The sequence below is a fragment of the Triturus cristatus genome, chromosome 12 (assembly GCF_964204655.1).
Source record: "Triturus cristatus chromosome 12, aTriCri1.1, whole genome shotgun sequence".
Taxonomy (NCBI): Eukaryota; Metazoa; Chordata; class Amphibia; order Caudata; family Salamandridae; genus Triturus; species Triturus cristatus.
The window spans coordinates 646,431,515-646,452,457 of NC_140595.1; the positions used below are offsets into that span (position 1 = coordinate 646,431,515).

The 20,943-nt window shown below is 50.7% G+C and overlaps 1 protein-coding gene across 2 annotated transcripts in view; it reads right to left on the reverse strand.

The window, feature by feature from the left end:
* Positions 1 to 1,354: 1,354 nt before the first annotated feature.
* Positions 1,355 to 20,943, reverse strand: part of ZDHHC7 (zDHHC palmitoyltransferase 7) — a 335,738-nt gene continuing 316,149 nt past the window's right edge. For both annotated transcript variants that reach the window (XM_085637984.1, XM_085637985.1), the window contains one exon: positions 1,355 to 3,134. In XM_085637984.1, the coding sequence (XP_085494110.1) occupies positions 2,958 to 3,134 (177 nt within the window). In that variant the 3' untranslated portion in view covers positions 1,355 to 2,957. The remainder of the gene's footprint in view (positions 3,135 to 20,943) is intronic.

Here is a 20,943-nt window from a genome sequence, read left to right on the forward strand (position 1 = left end):
CCTAAAAGCTGATGTCTGTTTTAAAGAAAGTAGGGTATTTTAGGGATTCTCCCTCACTTTACAATGTAAGAGATAAAACTGCTATTGACTAATCCAATAATAGTTGCTCCACTTTAGGAAGACAAATCACCTGTTTTTCATTTCTTATCATGAGCATTTTCATAAACTACATTAATATTTCATATTTTCTTTATCTATTTTATAGCCCTGCTGGTTATCTGCCGCAGATTGCTGAGATTATAAATATTTTACAATATCTATAACTCTTAAATTTGACAATACATTCCAAAGTCATTACAGCAGTGCACAGTAAGTATAAAACATGTTAGTGCGCTGCATGGTACCACAATATAAGCTAGCACACATCTTTTAGGAAGACGCTCTGTGGTATGTGTCTGTGTAGCACAACAGTAAAATATATCAAAAGGATTGTCCATTATCTACTCAGTTATTATAAGGGCTTCAAAATTAAGGACACAAGAATCAGTGGCAACCACAGAAAAGCGCTTTGTTAATTTCCTTCAACGTTTTCAAATACATTGTACTTAATGAATGCAGCGGCTGCTTTTCCTAACAAATTTTTATCAAATCAGTAAAGGGACAGGAGAGCTTGCTATAATGCTCTAAATCTATGATCATGCTCTACATGTCTGTGATTTATACAGAGTGCCTCCCTGATACTCTCAAATTATACTCAGGAGCTGACTACAGGGAAATATGTGAAGCAACACTGCTCCACAGGGAAGCACTGATATTTTAGGAAAGCAATTTAACTGTACCAATGTACATGAACAAAATTTAAATTCATTAGTGTACCCGTCTGAAGTCTACAAACTAGTAATATATTGAAGTGATTCAACAATGACTAAATATTGGTATTATTTGGAGACAGGCAAGAATACAGCCTGCTCCAACATCAGTAATGAAAGCACAATAGATTTATTCTCAATTATTGAGAATAATGCAAAATATTTGAACACGTTCACACATACCACAGTGGTTTATAGATATTAGCACATACGTATATATTATTATACATATATACATAGTTTTTTTATTTATAAATGTACATATTTGGATAAATATCTACATATCTATAGCTATCTGTGTTTTCCTCTAGAATAAAAAAATTATGATTTTCCAAATTAACACACTGAAAATGATGTCTGACAAAAAGTGATGAACTGAAGGAAACAAAATGAGTATCTCATCGGGTCATGTACTACAGAATGAAGGAGAAGATCATATGGTACAGCTTTGGTAGACCTTGCAACACATTCCATAAACCGATTACAAATGTGGTAGTTAAATATTAAAACGCAAAGAGAAAGAATAAAAGAAGACTAGCAGACAATTCTCAAAAGATTCAGTTTAGAGGCAAAAAGGTAGAAATAGTATAATTTTACAAAACAAATACATTTTGTCAAAGGACATTGACAATGACATTCAAGTGTTTAAACCACCGGCTAGTTTTGTTCAGTCACAGAAATACCATGACTACCATGCATAATCCTACACTAATACAATAACTTCACAGACAATATGAACGACCCAACAGCTTCTGCAAAGAAAAAGGTTCTATACCATCAAGCAGGACTTGAATACACTTGGTCCTTCAGCCACATGGTCACGATGCAGCCAATCTAGGAAATATTATTTTAGTAGATTCCAATCGAAGAAGAAACCTAAACTGATGCTTCCTTATGTTATTATCTCTATTGTGTGTGCCTTGGGCCTTAGCCAATCTTTTTAAAGAAAACTGTGATACAAAACGCTGAGCTCTTTCAATATGACTATTCTGACCAAGGGGACAGATTCTGGGGCATTCCAGGCTCCACAGCAAATTACATTGCTTGGGCCTGTGGTGTTAAACAAGAGATTACAAAAATACTACAGTCCAAATACTGACCAACACAACATATGCAACTGCGAACAATATTGCATTTGTTGCCACTGCCGACTGAGGTGAAAAGGCTTCCTACCTACCACAACATTGACTAATGATGCATGCAATTACCCTCAGTCAAAAGAGGCAATAAAATACCATATTACATCGCATCATGGCTTTCATATATAAATGATGTACACACATTAATTCCTTAATGTTCCACAGTAAAATATTACCACTAACATTTCATCCATTTGAAACTGAATTATTCTATATGTTCACACACACGCACACACACACACACACAAACAATGACTGAGTTTATGGACTGTACTTTCTGACCTGTGGTGTGCTTAACTTCTGTTATCATAGGCCACAAGATCTCTATGCTTAAATTTAATCAGAATATGAAATATTCCAAAAATAGAATACTGAAGTCTCTTTGCCAACCATTCAATTGTCTCTCTTTTAATCTATTAGGCCACCTTGGATTAAGAGGCAAGGAGCACATGGATAAGAGGTCAAACACCATAAGGTGAATGATTTGTCACTTTCTGCAAATACAGTGCATGGTTATTCAACAGTCATTTCTGGCTAAGCAGCTGATTAAAAATGAACGGAAGAATACTACAGTTTCCTCTTGATTGCGTCCAGCATTAATACCTGCTCTCAGGATAGAAGAATCGAGGAGTAAGCTTTGATGATAAAAAGGATGATAGTACGTACAATATTTCCTTTCCCAAAACAGAAGGGCTTTCATGGAAAATCTGCAGAACTCTGTACAGGTAGAACACAGGAGTACAGATATAATTTGGCTCATTTACATGCCTTGCCCTATTCAATTTCACGGTGGTGGCATCAAATGTATACTTTCCCAAAATGGATGTAGATGTTGATGAAACGGCTTATAAATGTACTTCATAAAAAATGTGCTTGCAGCAAGCCACGTTTTCTTTCTTTTCACGCCATATTGGTCATAAGACATATGTACACAGCTTTTCTGGCACCAAATAAATATGATAAATGTTTGTTTTTTGTTCTTTAAAAAGTTCAGTAGGGTACTCCCAGATCAGACTGAAAACTCTGGTCCCCCTTTCCTTCCTCGGAGGAGAAGGCGCCTGATGTGGAGTCCAGCAAAGGGATTGATCCATAGGAGAGATGGCTGCCCCCCAAACACAGACTTCATGCCGTCCCATCGCAGACGTCGCTCCCATGTTGGCTTCTCACTTTTGAGTCGCTCAATCTCCTGTGAAAGAAGGGAGAAGACAAGCAGTTATAGAACACAACCTATCAAGCAAGGCTCACCGTGAAAAAGCGACAGCCCTTGAAGTACGTAGTGATCTGCACACCCACAGGAAATGTAACATACTTTGGATAAAGGCAACATTAAAATGAAGCCATAATGTGATATTAAGTGTATACACCTTTAGCAGTTGTCCCATTTATGAAAGAAGGTTGACTTGGGGAGATTTCGACACTCCAGAGCAATTTATCAATAGAATAGCATCCTTCTCAAAGAAAGGTAACTGCCAAAACATTACAGCAAATATTCCTATGACAAAATCTTTTGTGGGATGGCTGGAGGTAAAGAGGATGGGGTACACCCTAATACAGAATGCTACCATCCGTTTGATGATCTCAGAAGAGCGCACATGGGCAACCTATATCCCAAATACTGACATTGAGGAAGCGAGGGGCTCAAAGAAAGGGGATGCACATACATACGCTAGACAGAAAAAAAATCCCGCAAATGTTTCAATTATGTAGTTACCCTCTTCAGATAAACACTATGCATCATTTTTAGCTTAAACTTTGCAAACTTCGGGAAACCTCACCCTCTATAAAATTCTCAATGTTTGCACACACATTTATTCTGGGTGTTGCTACAACCTCGTTTAACGTGTTTACCTATTTTACCTAGAAATTAAACTGAGAAATGATCTGCTTGTATGGCACGTTCAGAGCTATTTATTGGCGCTCATCAACTTCCTCCCTCTAACTTCGACCATTTTGATATTGATTTATGAACTGAATCTCTAATGGGTAATATGAAGATTACTCTATTTGTCAAACATGCTAAACAATATCGCAACATTAATTAAGGAAATAAGGTATTTTAATTCCAAGCATTGGATTTCTACTTATTGAGGATTTTCCGAGGGGTGTGATCTGCACAGATTATACATATTGCACTTCAACAACTGAAACCACTATAAATACCAAATGTTACTATTACCACCACCACCACCACCACCACAAGGCTATCATTATTGTAATGTTATTCTGTTACAATGTCGAAGGTCAGACTTTACAGATTTTAAACTGCACGAATAGCCTTGCGACAAATATTAATCATGCATTATTAACAGTGTTTGAAGCGGGTACAATTAAGGATACTGACAAATATGCCCCAATACAGTTTTCTGGAAGGTAGCTTTTTGCCACCTACATGGTTGCAATAGTCTTCTATGAGAGGCTGACATGCTGATAGGTCCTACTTCGGCAACAAGTTGACCAGTTCAGGCAATGAGAGGAAAAACAAAGCATAGAAGAGGTCTTCCCACAACGCGCAGAGCCTATTAGATTACTCATACAAAATATTGATTACGAAAACCAAATTGGAGCACCCGGCAACTTCAGTAATACATCTGAGGAGGATCTGCACATACCCACACACTAAGAATTTTTTTTGGTACTGATAATCATTGTGAGGAACAATTTGATACACAGCAGGAAAACAACACTGCAGAATACGTTTACTTTCTGTTAATTAGGAATTGCTATTATATCATTGCTGGGGGTAAAACCTCTGCAGCAACACAAAAGAGCATACAATAATAGTGCTTTGATATGTTTGACGGCACAGTGCAGGGCCCCTATACTGTGACCAAACATCTCTAGGTTATAGACTTCTGCAGTCCTGAAAAGAACAATGTGGCCCCCTAAAGAGGCAGATGACTGTGAACCAGCAGGTAATGGATTGACAAAGGCAATTTGGTATCACTCGTTTTAGGTTTTTGAGTTTTTGCCCCCAGTGATTGGCCAGAGGAATGTGTGTGGCATATTACCTGGATATTGAAAAAAACAAAGTATGAAATGGCAATGTGACCTAAACGCCACGAAACCACAAGGCAATTCATCATTTTCACTCTATAAATTCACTAATTTTTATGTCCTGAATTTACATCGTAGGTGACAAGGCTGTTCCTAATTTTGTGCCCAGAATAGCTTCCACTGAAAATAAGGGTTGTGGGCTGTAACAGTATTGACTGACGATCACTGGCAGGCCACGATTAAAGAAGGGTTTCAAGACCTTTTAAGACTTTATTCGTTGCGAACAGGTGAATATGGCCAAATGTGAAGCCAGAAATGAAGTGACTGCACTACAAACTAGGTCTGGCAATTCTTTCCACTTTTTCAACGTAGAACTTTAAACCACGAAGCTGGTGTTCTGCAGGAAAGGCATACCTTTTGTAAGTTCAAGGATTCAGGAGGCAGTTACATCACTGTGTTGCAAACAAATACAAGCATATGAAAACCGAAGGACAATATTTCACACTGATTCAGCTGAGCAGATACTAGTCCCCTCTGGAATTTGTTTTAACAGGCACCAACTCATAATTGGTTACGCACAGTGAATGTGAGCAATATGGAGTGGTGAGTAATCGCAGAATGGTGCACATGTGCATTCTTCGAAAGGAAAGTAACTACTAAAGGACGAGATCTGTGATCAGAGCCACATGGTTGTGGGCTGGAGGATGGGCACATGTCAATCTACTGCACTCCATATTCTAAGAACAGATGCTTAGAGGGTAACATTTTCTGTTTGTAGAGTGTGTTGCTGTAAATACACATGCTCTGCATAGACTGTAAAGCTGTATCTCTCTACAAGCGGTGGCTAGTGTGTGGATAATGCAGAAGTCTGAAATAGTGTCTTGATGACTGTTGGGCCAACCATTGCCTGTTGTCTGGCTAATATATCCACGCAATGTTTAGTAAATGTGTGTGGGATTAACCAAGTAGCAGCTTTGCATATGTCAGCGAATGGAATATTTCTCAGAAAAGCCATGATTGCTGCCTCTCTGTGTGTAAAGTTCACCCTGGGGTAACCGGGAGAGCTCTTTTAGCGCTATGATAGTTAGTCTGGATGCACTTGACTATCGACGTGGCAATGCCTGCTTTGGAGATGGGCTGGCCATTGTCGGGTTTAGCAAAGGCTACGAACAATTGGTCAGCTTTGCTAAAACACTTTTTTGTGTACGTGTAGTACATGAGAGCCTGTAGAGTCTGGCTGAGGGAAAATACTCGGAGCTCTATAATTTGATTGAGGTGAAAAGTGGAAACCAATTTGGGGAAACTCTATATTTATGAACCTGAATGAAGGGTTCTTGTAGTGTGAGGGTTTGAGGCTCACTAATACCTCTAAGAGATGTTATGACCACACAAAAGCTACCTTCCAAGAAATGTACTGGAGAGGTCAAAAGTGCAAGGGCTCAAAAGGGGGTCCCATGAGTCTAGTAAAGACTATGGTGCCGATCACAATCCGGTAAAAACCGGGTACGAACCGTCGGACGGAGCATATTCTCCGTCCGACGCGTACCCGGTCGTCAAAATATACAAACATGGAATTACGATTCGCACGGGTACACCATTACCGTACGAATCGTAAAAAAGACCGACCGAACAAAAAACACCTACCAATGCGATCCGGGAAAGCGCCGACCTGACGTCGGGACGCACGCAGCCAGCCATTCACGACCCAGGAATCACGATTCGCACCGACGTCACCCCGCACGGTGAATATTTTGCGGCAGCCAAAAACTGCCGGAAAATCAGGACGACGCGAACAAGGACCACCAGTACGCGACGGACAGACGGCGACGCGAACAAGGAGGACCAGTACGTGACGGACACACAGGACGACGCCAACAAGGAGGACCAGTACGTGACGGACACACAGGACGACGCCACCAAGGAGGACCCGTACGCGACAGGACGACGCGATCAAGGAGGACCCGTACGCGACAGGACGACGCGAGCAAGGAGTACCAGTACGCGACGGACAGACATGGACCCGAACCTACGAGTCATCCCTGCCCTCATAGCAGTACACCTCCTCTACAGGTTACGACGCAGACACCGCAGAAGGTCAGAATAACTAAGGGAGGGGGGAAAGTGGGGTGGGGTGGGGGTGGCACTACCAGGGCAGGCCACAAAACAACCACATGAGTGACACACTACACATGGCCTGGACATACCTGACTCCCATGCCCTGGTCACCACGAGGGGGTGGGGGCGTGTCCTGATAATCCAGCGACCGCCACAACGGAAGTCCGTCACCACGCGAACCGGCAACACAACCAGACAGGTACGTCCCGTACCCACGCCTGAAGAGCGTGGGTACGAGTCGGACCACGCCCACACACGTCACCCCAACAATGGCGGGACGGATCGCACCCACGTGGCAAAGGCCTGGGTACGGGCCGCACAAACATCACATAGCGTGGGGACGGATATGTACGGACCCTACCCCCACCCCGTATGCAAGGAGCGTACCCCCCAGCCCAACAGTGCAAGTACGACCCGTACCCCCACCCGCGAATGCAAGGAGCGTACCCCCCTGCCCAACAGTGTAAGTACGACCCGTACCCCCACCCACGAATGCAAGGAGCGTACCCCCCTGCCCAACAGTGGAAGTACGACCCGTACCCCCACCCGCGGACGTACGGAGCGTACCCCCAGCCCAACAGTGTAAGTACGACCCGTACCCCCACCCGCGAATGCAAGGAGCGTACCCCCCTGCCCAACAGTGTAAGTACGACCCGTACCCCCACCCGCGTATGCATGGAGCGTACCCCCCATGCCAACAGTGTAAGTACGACTCGAACCCCCACCCACGAATGCAAGGAGCGTACCCCCCTGCCCAACAGTGTAAGTACGACCCGTACCCCCACCCGCGGACGCACGGAGCGTACCCCCAGCCCAACAGTGTAAGTACGACCCGTACCCCCACCCGCGGACGTACGGAGCGTACCCCCCATGCCAACAGTGTAAGTACGACTCGAACCCCCACCCACGAATGCAAGGAGCGTACCCCCCTGCCCAACAGTGTAAGTACGACCCGTACCCACACCCGCGGACGTACGGAGCGTACCCCCACCACACCAGTGTCAGTAGACACGTACCCTCACCTCTAATGCAGTGTGCGTAACCCCACCGTGTATGTGCCAAGCGCACATATCCAGAAATCGGAGGTGTGTGTGCAGAGTCCACCCAGCAGTGCCCTGAGACAGGAGGGGTGGGTGCAGAGTCCTCCCAGCAGTGTCCAGACCCAGGAGGGGTGGGTGGTGAGTCCACCCAGCAGTGCCCAGAGACAGGAGGGGTGGGTGCAGAGACCTCCCAGCAGTGTCCAGACCCAGGAGGGGTGGGTGGTGAGTCCTCCCAGCAGTGCCCAGAGACAGGAGGGGTGGGTGCAGAGTCCTCCCAGCAGTGTCCAGACCCAGGAGGGGTGGGTGCAGACACCTCCCAGCAGTGCCCAGAGACAGGAGGGGTGTGTGCAGAGTCCTCCCAGCAGTGTCCACACCCAGGAGGGGTGTAACACATGTGTGTGATGCCACAATTACCCACATCCATACTGCCTACAAGGGAACATGTCCCCATGAACTCATGTCAACTGACTCCACACACAAGTACAGTGATCACCAAGGATGCCACGATTGTTGCAGGTGGAGACATGGCCATGCATGCATGGCCAAAGTAGAAGGGCTCCGTCACACACACAGCTCATGTACACACAGCTCTGCGCTAAACATTGGGAACACCCTGCAGGGAAGAAACTGGGTACACAGAGGAAGGAATACACCCTGGGACAATTGAACCATGCAGTAACTGCTGACATGACCTAAGGAAGTTAGCCAACACCTTGTGATGGCACACAGATCCGAGGGTGGCCCCAAAGAGCAGAACACTACTACAAATCCCACACACCCAAAGCCTTAAACACCACCCAAAACAATGTAGCAGCCCCACCAACACCAATACCACCATAGCAGGAGTGTGATAATGAAAAAAAAAATAAGCTTTAATCAGCATGAGCACAATGTCCGTGGATCAACGGCAGTTCAAAGTCAACAAAGGCCATAGGGCAGTCAATTATTCCCAGCTGCATGGGGGACACAGTGGGATGTGTGTCCCCTACCTTGCCTGCACAGTCAAATGCCATCGTCTTCCATACTGGTGAGGGCATCAGGGGGGGGGGAAGCAACAGGCACCGCAGGGACATCAGGGCAAAGGGGCGGCGTTGTGGGTGCAGGGATGGAGGACTCAACCACAGGGGGTGTGTCATGGCCAAAGGCGGAGGCCAGGATGGCACTACACACCTTAGCAAGGTCCTCCAGGGAGTCCCCTGCACCCGAAGTGACCTCAGGCCCCAAGGAGGGGGGGGGTTCAGAGGGATGGGTTGCAGCGCCACCGGGGGAGGGTGGAGACAGGGGGGGAGACTCAACCACCCTGACCGAGGACTTCCTTGACCGCTTGCGTGGTGGCGTAACTGTGGGGCTCAGGGACAGAGCGGCCATGAAGGAGTCCTTGGGGGAGATGTGGCCAGGAGAGCTGAGGGGAGGGGATTTGGAGGGAGTGGATTGTGTGGAATGCGGACTCCCACTCTGGCTGCGTGTCACACGTTTGCCCCCCGACCCAGTGGGTGTGCCTATCTCACCCTGTGTGTGCGTGTCAGGAGGAGTGCGGTGGACCTTCCCTGCTGGTGTGGTGCCTGTGTCTGTTGTGGTGGGTGCATGCCGACGTCTGGGTGTACGTGGGACAGGCATGGAAGTGGGAAGTGTGGATGGGGCAGGGGTAGGTGGGGGGAGGTCGCGCTGCAGGAGACCCACTGCTGCAGTCAGTGTGGAGTCTAGGGACCTCAGCAAGTTGCGTTGCTCAGCCTGCAAAGAATGAATGCCCTCCAAGAATGCCTCGATGTTGGTGAGGGTTTTCCCGTGGGAATGGAGGACATTCAGGATTGCAGCCTGACCAACCTGCATTTGCCGCTGGATGTCCATAGACTCAGCATTGGCGGCAGCAGTGGAGACAGGGGCAGGGGGTGCGGTGCCTGGCAGGAAGGAGACATGCGGTGACCGGGCACGCTGGGAAGGGACACGAGCAAGTGGGAGGCGGTTGGTGGGAACTGAGGGGGCGGTGGCAGGTGTTGTTCCACTGTCAGCTGCTGGTGCAGCCTCCGCCAACTCTGAGACATCCTCCTCGGACCTGTCAGCTTCGTAGTCTGATGTGCCAGTCGACAGGTCCTCGGCCACACTATCCTCCGCCTCTGTCCCACTCGATGTGCCAGCCCCGATGTCACGGCTGCCACTGGTGCTCGGTCCCTCCGCCTGGTCCGTGTCCATGTCTCCCTCTGTGTCCCCCGACAATGCTGTGGGCAGGGTGGAGAGACAGAAATTAATCAGACACCTGTACACATCTGTCACATGAGTCCAATCTACATAGTCAACATTGCATAGCCTGAAGAGGCAGATCCCTAACATCTGCAAAACAAGGTACCGATGTAGGGCATGAAACACAGTTGGTTGAGCCACCATGCCACTGAAATACCATGGAGAGCATGAGACAATAGCTGATGACAGGAAACGGAGTCTGACATAGCACCCAGGCCCTGGGGACAATCCTGCACTGCCTCTGCACCACACAGCGTTTGTGAAAATACCTATGACCAGGGACAATATCCATGAACTTGAGACACATGCTGCATAGGTAATGCTGCAAACATGCCCAACATAACTCGGTCACTGCACCTTGCGTGTGTGTCCAGTAACATCACACACTGTCCAGACCCAGCAATTAGGAATCAGGATTTGACACATAGGCATTGCCCGCCCCAAGCAACCCCCACACGATGCTAATTGCTGAGACACAGGTGGCACCAACATCTCATAGTCTGGGTGATAAACACAGTGGCAGGCAAAAGGCTAGATTGGACGCAAAACAGCAAAGGTGCGCCTGTACAAATAATGAGGTACCAGTGCCCATCCTCAGATGAGTATAACAAGACACACAGGCACTGGCAACTGTGAGTATGAAGAGGGACAATCAGGTCAGGCTGCACAGTGGACACCTGTACATAATAGCACGTCTATATACATGGTGACAGGGGACAATGGCACAGAGCACAACCTACGCTGTAGACAGTGAGAGTGTCCACGTTGATGATGACACAAACAACACTGAGGATAAGGTGCCCCAGGGGACAGTATTGGGCACGCAACTACATGCTACTGAATGGCTGAATGGGAATGACTGCTACACACGTCACCATCCCTGCACTATGCGTAGCGCACACTCATGCACATCATGTCACAGGCCACTACATAGGACATGCGCGCTGTAAGGCATGACACATGAGAGACCAACTCCCATGTCTGGAGCCAGCATCAGTGCCAACTGACATGGAACCCACATGCAGTGAACTTGACAGTTCACAGGCAAGGTCCCACAACCTGTTACCCACCACCACCACCCATGATGCTACAGTCATTGTTCTCGTGGACAAAGCGCCAGCCTACATTACCTTGTGAAGGAGTGACTACACACAGACCAGGGAACACATTGCAAGGAGGGGAAGGGTGGCAGGGGCGCAGCGCTACACTTGGGCAAACTGGATGGGCACAGCACCTTTAAACCCTGCCAGTGAATTAATGCCACTGTGCCCTTACAAATGCCGGTGACACACAACAAACGCACATGTACCTACCCCCTTCCGCCTGCTGCATCGCCTGTAAGCGCCTCTCCAGGTCTGGAAAGACCACCGGCAGCACACGCCTGTGGAGGTGGGTCAGACGGCGGTGGCCGCGGTTCTTGTGGCTCTCAGGTGAGTCCCCCAGCAGGAGCCGTGCAATCCTCCGCGTCCAGCACCGGATATCCTGCCAGCGTTTCCTCACCTGGGACAGGCTCCGCCTCCGACCATCCACACGCCTCACGGCACTGACGGCGGTCAGCCAGATCTGCTCCTTGGCAGAGGCGCCTACCTGTGAGGAAGTACAAGTGACACCACATCAATACACCAGCCACATGTCACAGAGAGACATATGTGAACATAATAGCTGGTTACTACATGGCATGTAATGCAGCCAACGCATTGCACCTCTGTCATAGGGACATCATCCTCTGGTGAGGGAAAAGGCAGTACGTGCCATAGTGGGTACTCAGGTGGAATGATGGCAATGTCACAATCAATGATCAAGGCTCACACTGTGCATCACACCCACCCCTCCTGTCTCAGGGCACTGATGTTAGTGATAGGTCCCCACCCCTCCTGTCTCAGGGCACTGCTGGGAGGACTCTGCACACACCCCTCCTGTCTCAGGGCACTGCTGGGAGACATCAGGCACCCCCCCCCTGGTACCCCCCCGACAGTACATGGCATGTGTGTCACACCGGGTCACAATGCCTGAAGACACAGTCACAACATAGGGACAGTCTGTGGCAGTGGCCTATGCACTCACCTGATACCCTGGTCGCCCATACAGCATGGGGTACTGTGGGAGGATCACATCCAGCAGAGCCATGTTCTCCTCCAGGGTGAATGGCTGTGTCCTCTCCACAGCCCTTGACATGGTTCCAGGGAATCAGTAGCAGCAGCTTGGTCGACAAATGCAAAGATGTGCAGGCAAGTAATCCCTCATGGGACCTGGCTGCCTTATATGTGGCCTTCTGCCCAGTCTCATGCACAGGAGTACAGAGTGATTGGTCACTCACATTTGCATCCTATGTTTCCACCAATCCCTTCAAACCTAGCAGTCTGTGGGTTCTCTATCGGTTTCATTCTCCTGCATGATGTCAGCCCCACAAACACATTGCAACAAAGTAGAAGAATTCCAACTGACTTCTGCTGTGCACCTTCCAGAACAAAATCGAAATTTGAACCTGGTCGCCATGACAACCAGCATGCATGTAGGCCTTAATACTTGTCCCCTATGTAATTAGGAGAATCACACACAGGTACGGTGCGTTTCCGGGCCCTAGGGCACCCCAAATGCATGGCAACGGCCCGTACATGCATGCCGACGTTCAAAATCACTATGGGTCTGCACGCGTATGCGTACACGTAGTGGTACGGACCGTACACACGCATGTACGCTCACTATCACTATGGGTCTGCACGCGTATGCGTACTCGTCGTGGTACGGACCGTACAAATGCCTGTACGCTCACTATCACTATGGGTCTGTGTACCCGTAGTGATAGTGAGCGCACAGGCATTTGTACGGTCCGTATGCGTGCAGAACCATAGTGATAGTGAGCGTAGATGCGAGTGTACGGTCCGTACCACAACGAGTACGCATACGCGTGCAGACCCATAGTGAGAGGGCCGTACACTCGCATGTACGCTCACTATCACTATGGGTCTGCACGCGTATGCGTACACATAGTGGTACGGACCGTACGAATGCCTGTACGCTCACTATCACTATGGTTCTGCACGCGTATGCGTACACGTAGTGGTACGGACCGTACAAATGCCTGTACGCTCGCCATCACGATGGGTACACATACGGCAGCACTCCCACAGTGATTGGGGAACATACACAGGCCCTCTTAGCAGCAGTACGCCGGTTTGTACACATCACTGTGGTGATAGTCGACACACAGGTAGGAATAGGGCGGACATACTTGTCCATGGATGGACATACTTGTCCAGGAATGGACATCAAGGCATCGTCTGTGCATTACTACATGTGTGGGGCACAGGTGTGACAGGCTGTGATGTGGAACATGCCTCCTGAGTGGAGGAGGCACCAGATGTATGATGAGATGTGTACAGGTGTACTGTGTGAGGGTGCAATGTGTGCCAGGCATGCCCTTGACTCCTTTGACATGTGTGCATGTCGTACTGCGCACTTGGGGTGAGCGTCACTGGCATGGCACGGACACCAACACACGGAAGTGTCCCATGATGCCCGGTACAGGGGTCATGACACCTTACTTGTCACTACCCACAGTGCACAATGTGACTATGTCATTTATGTGTCCGGGATTTACATCAGGTTGATGTTGTAGCACCCTCAAAAGCTGCAGCCGTTGCAGCAACCAACATGTGTCTGTGTGTAGATTGTCATTGCACACTGTTCCGCACACCATGCCACATGTGGTATCTGATGTGAGGTGCACATGTATGCATGGGACACGGAGTAGCGTGACAAGGCCATGTCAGCATCCTCACAAGGAATGTGTGGTGAGTCATGACATGTGCACCTTCATGGCAAGGTGTGTGGGCAGGCCTAGTGTAATGTCATGTGACCTGTGGCTCCGGTGTTCCGCTACCAGTCTCTACAATCGGCATCCTACTTCTGCTGATGTGTGGGCGTATGTCACTCCTGTCTTGCGTCGGGCTGTTCACTTGCACTGGGACACAGCTATTCCCATGGCGTGGCATGGGGAGGTTCTCAATCACCGTGTGTAGCTGGGTCTTGGAAGGAGTGTCACCTTGCATCCATACGTGTCCTGGCCATGTAGCACATGCCTGACTCCCTATGTGGCATGTGTGTATTGGCAGATTTACATGTGCTCAGTAGACATGAGTTGTTCTCGTAGTGCACTCACTCTTCCTTGTCACTTCCAAATTACTGCAGAGCGCCTCCTGTTGCCCGAAGAATTCCAGACTTGGCCACCATGCAGGAGAATGACAGGATCCGGCTCTACCGCTTCACCCAACCGTTGATTCTGGAGCTGACGGCGAGACTGGCACCACACCTGCAACCGCAGCACAGGTATCCTACGGCACTGACACCCCAGCTGAAGGTAATGGCTGCCCTACATTTCCTTGCCACGGGTACCTTCCAATATACCATAGCCCATGTTGGTGGCATGTCCCAGAGCATGTTCAGCGGTGTGCTGCATGATTTCTTGGAGGCCATGTTGATTCACCTGGATGACTTCATCAAGTTCCCAACCCCTGAACAGATGACTGAGGTCAAACGTGGTTTCTATGCCCTGGGAGGGATGCCCCATGTCATTGGGTCCATAGATGGGACACATGTAGGTTTGGTACCACCACACGCACGGGAGGTGGCGTACCGCAATCGGAAGCACTACCACTCCATCAATGCCCTTGTGGTGTGTCTGTCCAACATGGTGATTTCACATGTCTGTGCTCGTTTTCCAGGATCAGCACACGATGCCTACATCATGAGGCGTAGCGGGATGCCTGATATGATGATGCAGCTGCGCAACGAACGTGCATGTGTTGTTGGTGGGTACAGTCTGTCGGTCCTGTATTCTGTTTGGCCGAGCAGCACTACCGCTTCGCCAGTTCTAACGATGTCCATGTGCTTTCCATTTAGGGGACGCTGGCTATCCCAACATGCCTTGGCTGCTGACACCTCTCCGCAACCCCATCACGCCGGCCCAGCTCCGCTACAACACCGCCCATGGCCGGACAAGGCGAGTGATAGAGAGGACGTTTGGCATGCTGAAGAGCCGATTCCGGTGCCTCCACAAGACCGGCGGCGCACTCCCATATGCCCCGGCGAAGGTCTGCAAGATCTTCATGGTCTGCTGCATGCTGCACAACATGGCAGTTGAAAGAGCTGTGCCCCTCATCCTGGATCAAGATGACGAGGACCATCCACCCGTGGAGGACGAAGGGCTTGGCAATGGGGCTAGTGATGTGGAGGATGTGGAGCCTCAAGAGGACATCCGGACTCGGCTCATACGCGACTTCTTTGCTTAGTGGTGAGTACCAGGGTCTGAGTGTGCACGCATTGGTCCACGTGTGGCATGCGTTGTGATGTGTGTCTCCACCTGCATGTATGGCACGTGGGTCAGAGGTGTGTGTGGGTGTGTCACTGGAGTGATGGTGGCAGTGATGGTAGTATTTCCCCAGACATAATTGTGACCTAGCATGTTGTCACACATACATGTGTCGAGTACATGCACATGCAAGTGGCTGTGCTTCTTGTGGCTGACTTCTTGTGTGTCTCTCTTCCCCAGGTACCTGCGCATGCCGTTTGCTGGTTGCATTGTTGTGGCACTGCTATTCCTCATGGACATGGCATCGTGGGCTGACTCAGCGTTACAGGCACGGACACGTTTGGAAGTCTCCATGGGGTAAGGGATGCATCTGGGGTGTATTGGGTGTGGCAGTTGTTCACGATGTGTGCACACTGCCCCGGTCGGGGTTTGGGTCCTCTGCAGACATGTGGCATCCCCATGGGACACGACATGCAGCTGGGTACACCTGAATAGATGGGCTGCCTGGTTGTCAGTCATCAGTGATGGGATGGTGGATTGTGATGAAGGCATCAATGTGTGTGACACTGCCCTCGGACACATACGGTTAACATTGTCTTGACATGGCGTGGGACTTCCACATCAGCGGATGTATGGTGTATGGCAGGCTCTCCGTGAGCAGCTGTGGGTATTTAGCTATTATCCGACACTTGTGTGCCAGTTCCATGGCTATCACGCATTAGTGCTGCAGAGTGGGGTGCCAGTGTTGGAGCCACATGTTACTCCACATGATGTGTTCATGTGTACTTCAAGTTGCCTCTGCAATCCCAAACACATGACTATTAAAGATGTCCCTATGCCTCCAAGGTGCCTCTTCTCAGTCAATGCTGGTGTGTTGGCACGGTGCATCCTGCATGTCTGGCATGGTATTCCCTGATTGTGGCTATGTGTCAATGTGTCGAGTGGCAAGATGCAAGCTGTGTGTGTGTGCTGAGACTGTGTAATGGGCATGATGTCCATGACTGTGTGGGTATTGTGACATGTGCCATCCCCATGCATCCAACGTTGTCCATGACCCCATTCTCTGCATCCACCGGACTCAAGCTTGCAGGACATGGTTCTGCCACCTGTCTACACGTACCTGGGTGCCCCCCAGGACACGGGCCAGGATCCCTGACCTCTGCGCATGACTGTTGCTGTACTCAATGTGTCTGTCAGCACGGTTGTTCGGCCACCCCCTCAGCTGGTTCTGACCATCACGGGTGTGTATGGTGCTCCATGTCTGTCTTGCCTAGTAAACTGTGACCCATGTGTCCTGTGCCAGACTCAGGCCCCAGGGTGTGGATGGTTGAAGTGAACAGATGACTCAGGCATGTTTAGACTGTACAAGACACATGTTAGGTAATAATGCTACCAGCAGGCATCAACTCATAATAGTGTGATTTATTATTGGGGGGGGGGGGCCAAGTGAGGGCCTTTCCGGGATTAGGGAATCCAAAGTTCAGTAGGGGAGTTGGTGTCCTTGCCATTGGAAATCCTCAGAGTCCATGCCACAGTCTTTGTCAACATTGGTCAGCCAGTGACCAGCAGGGCCATGTGTCAGAGAATGTCTCTTGATGCTGTGATGCTGTTGCTCCAGTGGGCCAGGTGCCAGGCCAGGTGTCCTGGGAGATGGTGATGTAGCAGCCACCCTCACGGTCCTTTCCGTGGACGACCCGGCTTCCTGCGGGGAACCTCAGCAGCAGGCCGTGACGACGTCTGGGATGCTCCGTCGGATGTTTCCTCCTCCTCCTCATGATCCCTCCCTGTGGGTGGTGATGTTCTCCGCCTTCTGGCACAGGGAGGGTCGGCCATGGTGTCGGCCATCCGACGGAGTTCAGCGTGAATCCCCTGGGACGCCGTCACTTGCTCAGCCTGTCTGTCCTCCATCCTCCGTTGGTGTAGCTGTAGACAGGCTATTAGCTCCGCATGTTGCTGGGCCTGCTGGACCTTGATCCCCTCGAGGACGGACACAACCTGGGCCATGCCCGTGGTGTCCTGCCGGTATGAGTCCAGGATGTTACGGACATGTGAAAATACCGGATCCCCAGCCAACTGGTCAGGCTCGCGCCTCCGCCGCTCTCCACTCCCACCACCCCTGCCCACTTGCGTCTGGCCTGCACTTGTGGGCACATGGGGTCTCCGGGACCCCTGAGGGGTGGCATTGGCGTTGTCGCCTGCCTCCTCCTGGGTGCCCGGGACACCGTGTCCCTCCTGGCGAGCCTGGCTGCATTGTGGTGTTGGGGCAGGGATCCTGGGTGTCTCCTGGGATGTGGCAGGAGTGGGGGTGGTGGTTGGCACGGTTGTACCTGACGCAGGTGCTGCAGGTGGTTGGACACCAGAGGGGCCAGGTCGGTCGGGGTCGTCCGCAGAGTGGTGAGAGTGGTCGCTGCCGGTGGGATCGGTCTCCTGCAGATCCGGGTCCTGTGAGTGTTCCCCCCCAGTGTTGGGGGGTGCAGCACGACGTTGACCTGTGTGTGAGAGAGACAATGTTACTTTGGATCCATGCAACATCCATGTTTCATCCGTTACAAAGTTGGCACATTTCCTCTTGGAATTAGGATCTGTCTTGCATTCCACTCACAGTGCACTTGTGCATGTGTGTGTCCCTTGGGCACCAATTTGGCCCCTTTAACTATGTGTGGCACAGTCTTACTTGCTGCGTCAAGTGTGACTGCAGTCAGCAGTGGAGTGTGCATGTGTGCCGAGCTATGCGTTTGCGCCTTCCTTGTAGCACTGTACATGTGCACATGGAGTGGATCCACACACTCATATGATGCAGGTGGCTGTCCTTGTGCTCGTGTACAGGTTGTGACATGGCCCTGCGTTTTGCCATGATGAAGAGGGGGGGTTCTGGCACTGGGCACCCTTGTCTACATGCACGCAGTCCACCTGCTGATGAGCAGACATTCCCACACACCAAAGGACTGATTTGCTCTCCCTGTGTCTCCCTCCTTCTCTGTCCCCCTCTCCCTCCCTCTCTGTCCCCCTCTCCCTCCCTCTGTGTCCCCCTCTCCCTCCCTCTGTGTCCCCCTCTCCCTCCCTCTCTGTCCCCCTCTCCCTCCCTCTGTGTCCCCCTCTCCCTCCCTCTGTGTGTCAGCCTCCTCCCTCTGTCCATCTTCCTGTGTCTCCCTCCCTCTGTGTCCCCCTCTCCCTCCCTCTGTGTGTCAGCCTCCTCCCTCTGTCCATCTTCCTGTGTCTCCCTCCCTCTCTGTCCCCCTCTCCCTCCCTCTCTGTCCCCCTCTCCCTCCCTCTGTGTGTCAGCCTCCTCCCTCTGTCCATCTTCCTGTGTCTCCCTCCCTCTCAGTCCCCCTCTCCCTCCCTCTGTGTCCCCCTCTCCCTCCCTCTCTGTCCCCCTCTCCCTCCCTCTGTGTCCCCCTCTCCCTCCCTCTGTGTGTCAGCCTCCTCCCTCTGTCCATCTTCCTGTGTCTCCCTCCCTCTGTGTCCCCCTCTCCCTCCCTCTGTGTGTCAGCCTCCTCCCTCTGTCCATCTTCCTGTGTCTCCCTCCCTCTCTGTCCCCCTCTCCCTCCCTCTCTGTCCCCCTCTCCCTCCCTCTGTGTGTCAGCCTCCTCCCTCTGTCCATCTTCCTGTGTCTCCCTCCCTCTCAGTCCCCCTCTCCCTCCCTCTGTGTCCCCCTCTCCCTCCCTCCGTGTGTCACCCTCTGTCACCTTGGCCCAGCTTCCTGGGCACACACTGTTAGCAGATCTTTGAGTGGCCCTTGGCCTGTTGATGTGAGTTTGTTTCTGATCTCCAGGCACCCATTTTGTCTGCTGTGTGTCTGTGCGCTGCTGCTGTGGTGGTGTGTGCTGCCACTCTTTCACACTGTTGGCTGTTCATTAGCTGCTGGCATGTGCAAAACAGTGCCTTCACCCCCATGTGTTGATGCAAGGCATCCGCCATTTGCTGGCAAGTCATTCCTGTGTTGGGACACAGTGTTTGTCTGGCTGTGACCTAGGCCATATGGGCAGAGGGCATTGTTGTCTGCTTTGGAGTCGCACTATGTGATTCTTGGTGCCCACACTCCCGCCATCCGGGTTACCGTGTCATGTGTTGTTGTCTTCTGTGGCCTGTGACTTGACATTGTCCAGCTGGGTGCATGGGGCATGGTGGCAGCAGTGGCATGTGCCTGCTCATGGAGTGTGGTTGAGTAATGCGATGGCTTGTGGTGTTTGCGTGCCTGTTATTAATTTTGGTTGTGGTTGCAGTTCCCCCCATGTGAGGTGCGTTGTTTGTGTACTCACCCGGGTCTCGGAGTCCTTCTACTCCTTCAACTGCCTCCACCGGCAGTATGGCCATCACCCTCTCCTCCCAGGGATGGTACTGTACGGGTCTGCGGGAGGGCCCTCCTCCGGTGGCGTTGGCCTGGTCGTGTTCCTCCTGTCTCTTGGCTCTGACCCTCCTCCGCAGATCGTACCACCTGTTCTGGCAATCCTGCTTGGTCCTCCTGGTGTCCGCAACAGCATTCACAGCATCGACGATGGTCTGCCACATGGCTGTTTTGGCTGCCTGGCTGGTGCTTCTGACCAATGTTCCAAAGATCTGTGGCTCGACTCTGAGGATTTGATCAACAAGGACCTCCAACTCTCGGTGACTGAACTTTGGATTCTTGGTAGTGGGCATGGTGAGGGGTGTGGGTGGGGATGGTGTGGGTGTGGGGGGTGTGTGGATGTTGGGGGGGGGTGTGGATGGTTGTGTGTGTGTGTGAATGTGATGAGAGGGTGTTTGTGAGGGTGGTCGTGTGAAGGTGTGCAAGTGTAAGATGTGGTGTCGCTTGTAGTCTGGTTCTGTGGTGTCTGGCAGCAGTGGGTCTGTTGCAAAGGCTCATGGTTTGTGTGTGTGGGCCCTTTTTATTGGTCCATGGGTGGGTGTGGCAGTGTTTGAATTTTGGGTGGGTGTGTTATAAGGAGTGGTGGTGTATTGGGCCTCTGTTTGTTTTTGACAGTTGCAGGTCAGTGATTGTGTTATTTTAGTGGTTGTTGGCCATGTTTAGTGGCTGTGTGCCTTTCGAATGGTGTATTGTTGAGTTGTTTTGTTTTGTCCTTGTTGTGTACGTGCGTTTTGAGCGTGTGTACGGTGTGTACATGGGCCATTTGGTTGTACGATTTGGTCCTTGTGTGTGGCTTTGTACGACTCGTACATGCGGTTGTGATGTTGGGGCATGGGGTGCGCTCCGTACTTAGGAGGTTGTGTTGGGGGTGCGCCAGGAACGTACTGGGGTGGGGGTACGACTGGAACGTACTGGGGTGTACATGGGCGGTGGTACGACACGTACAGGGGTG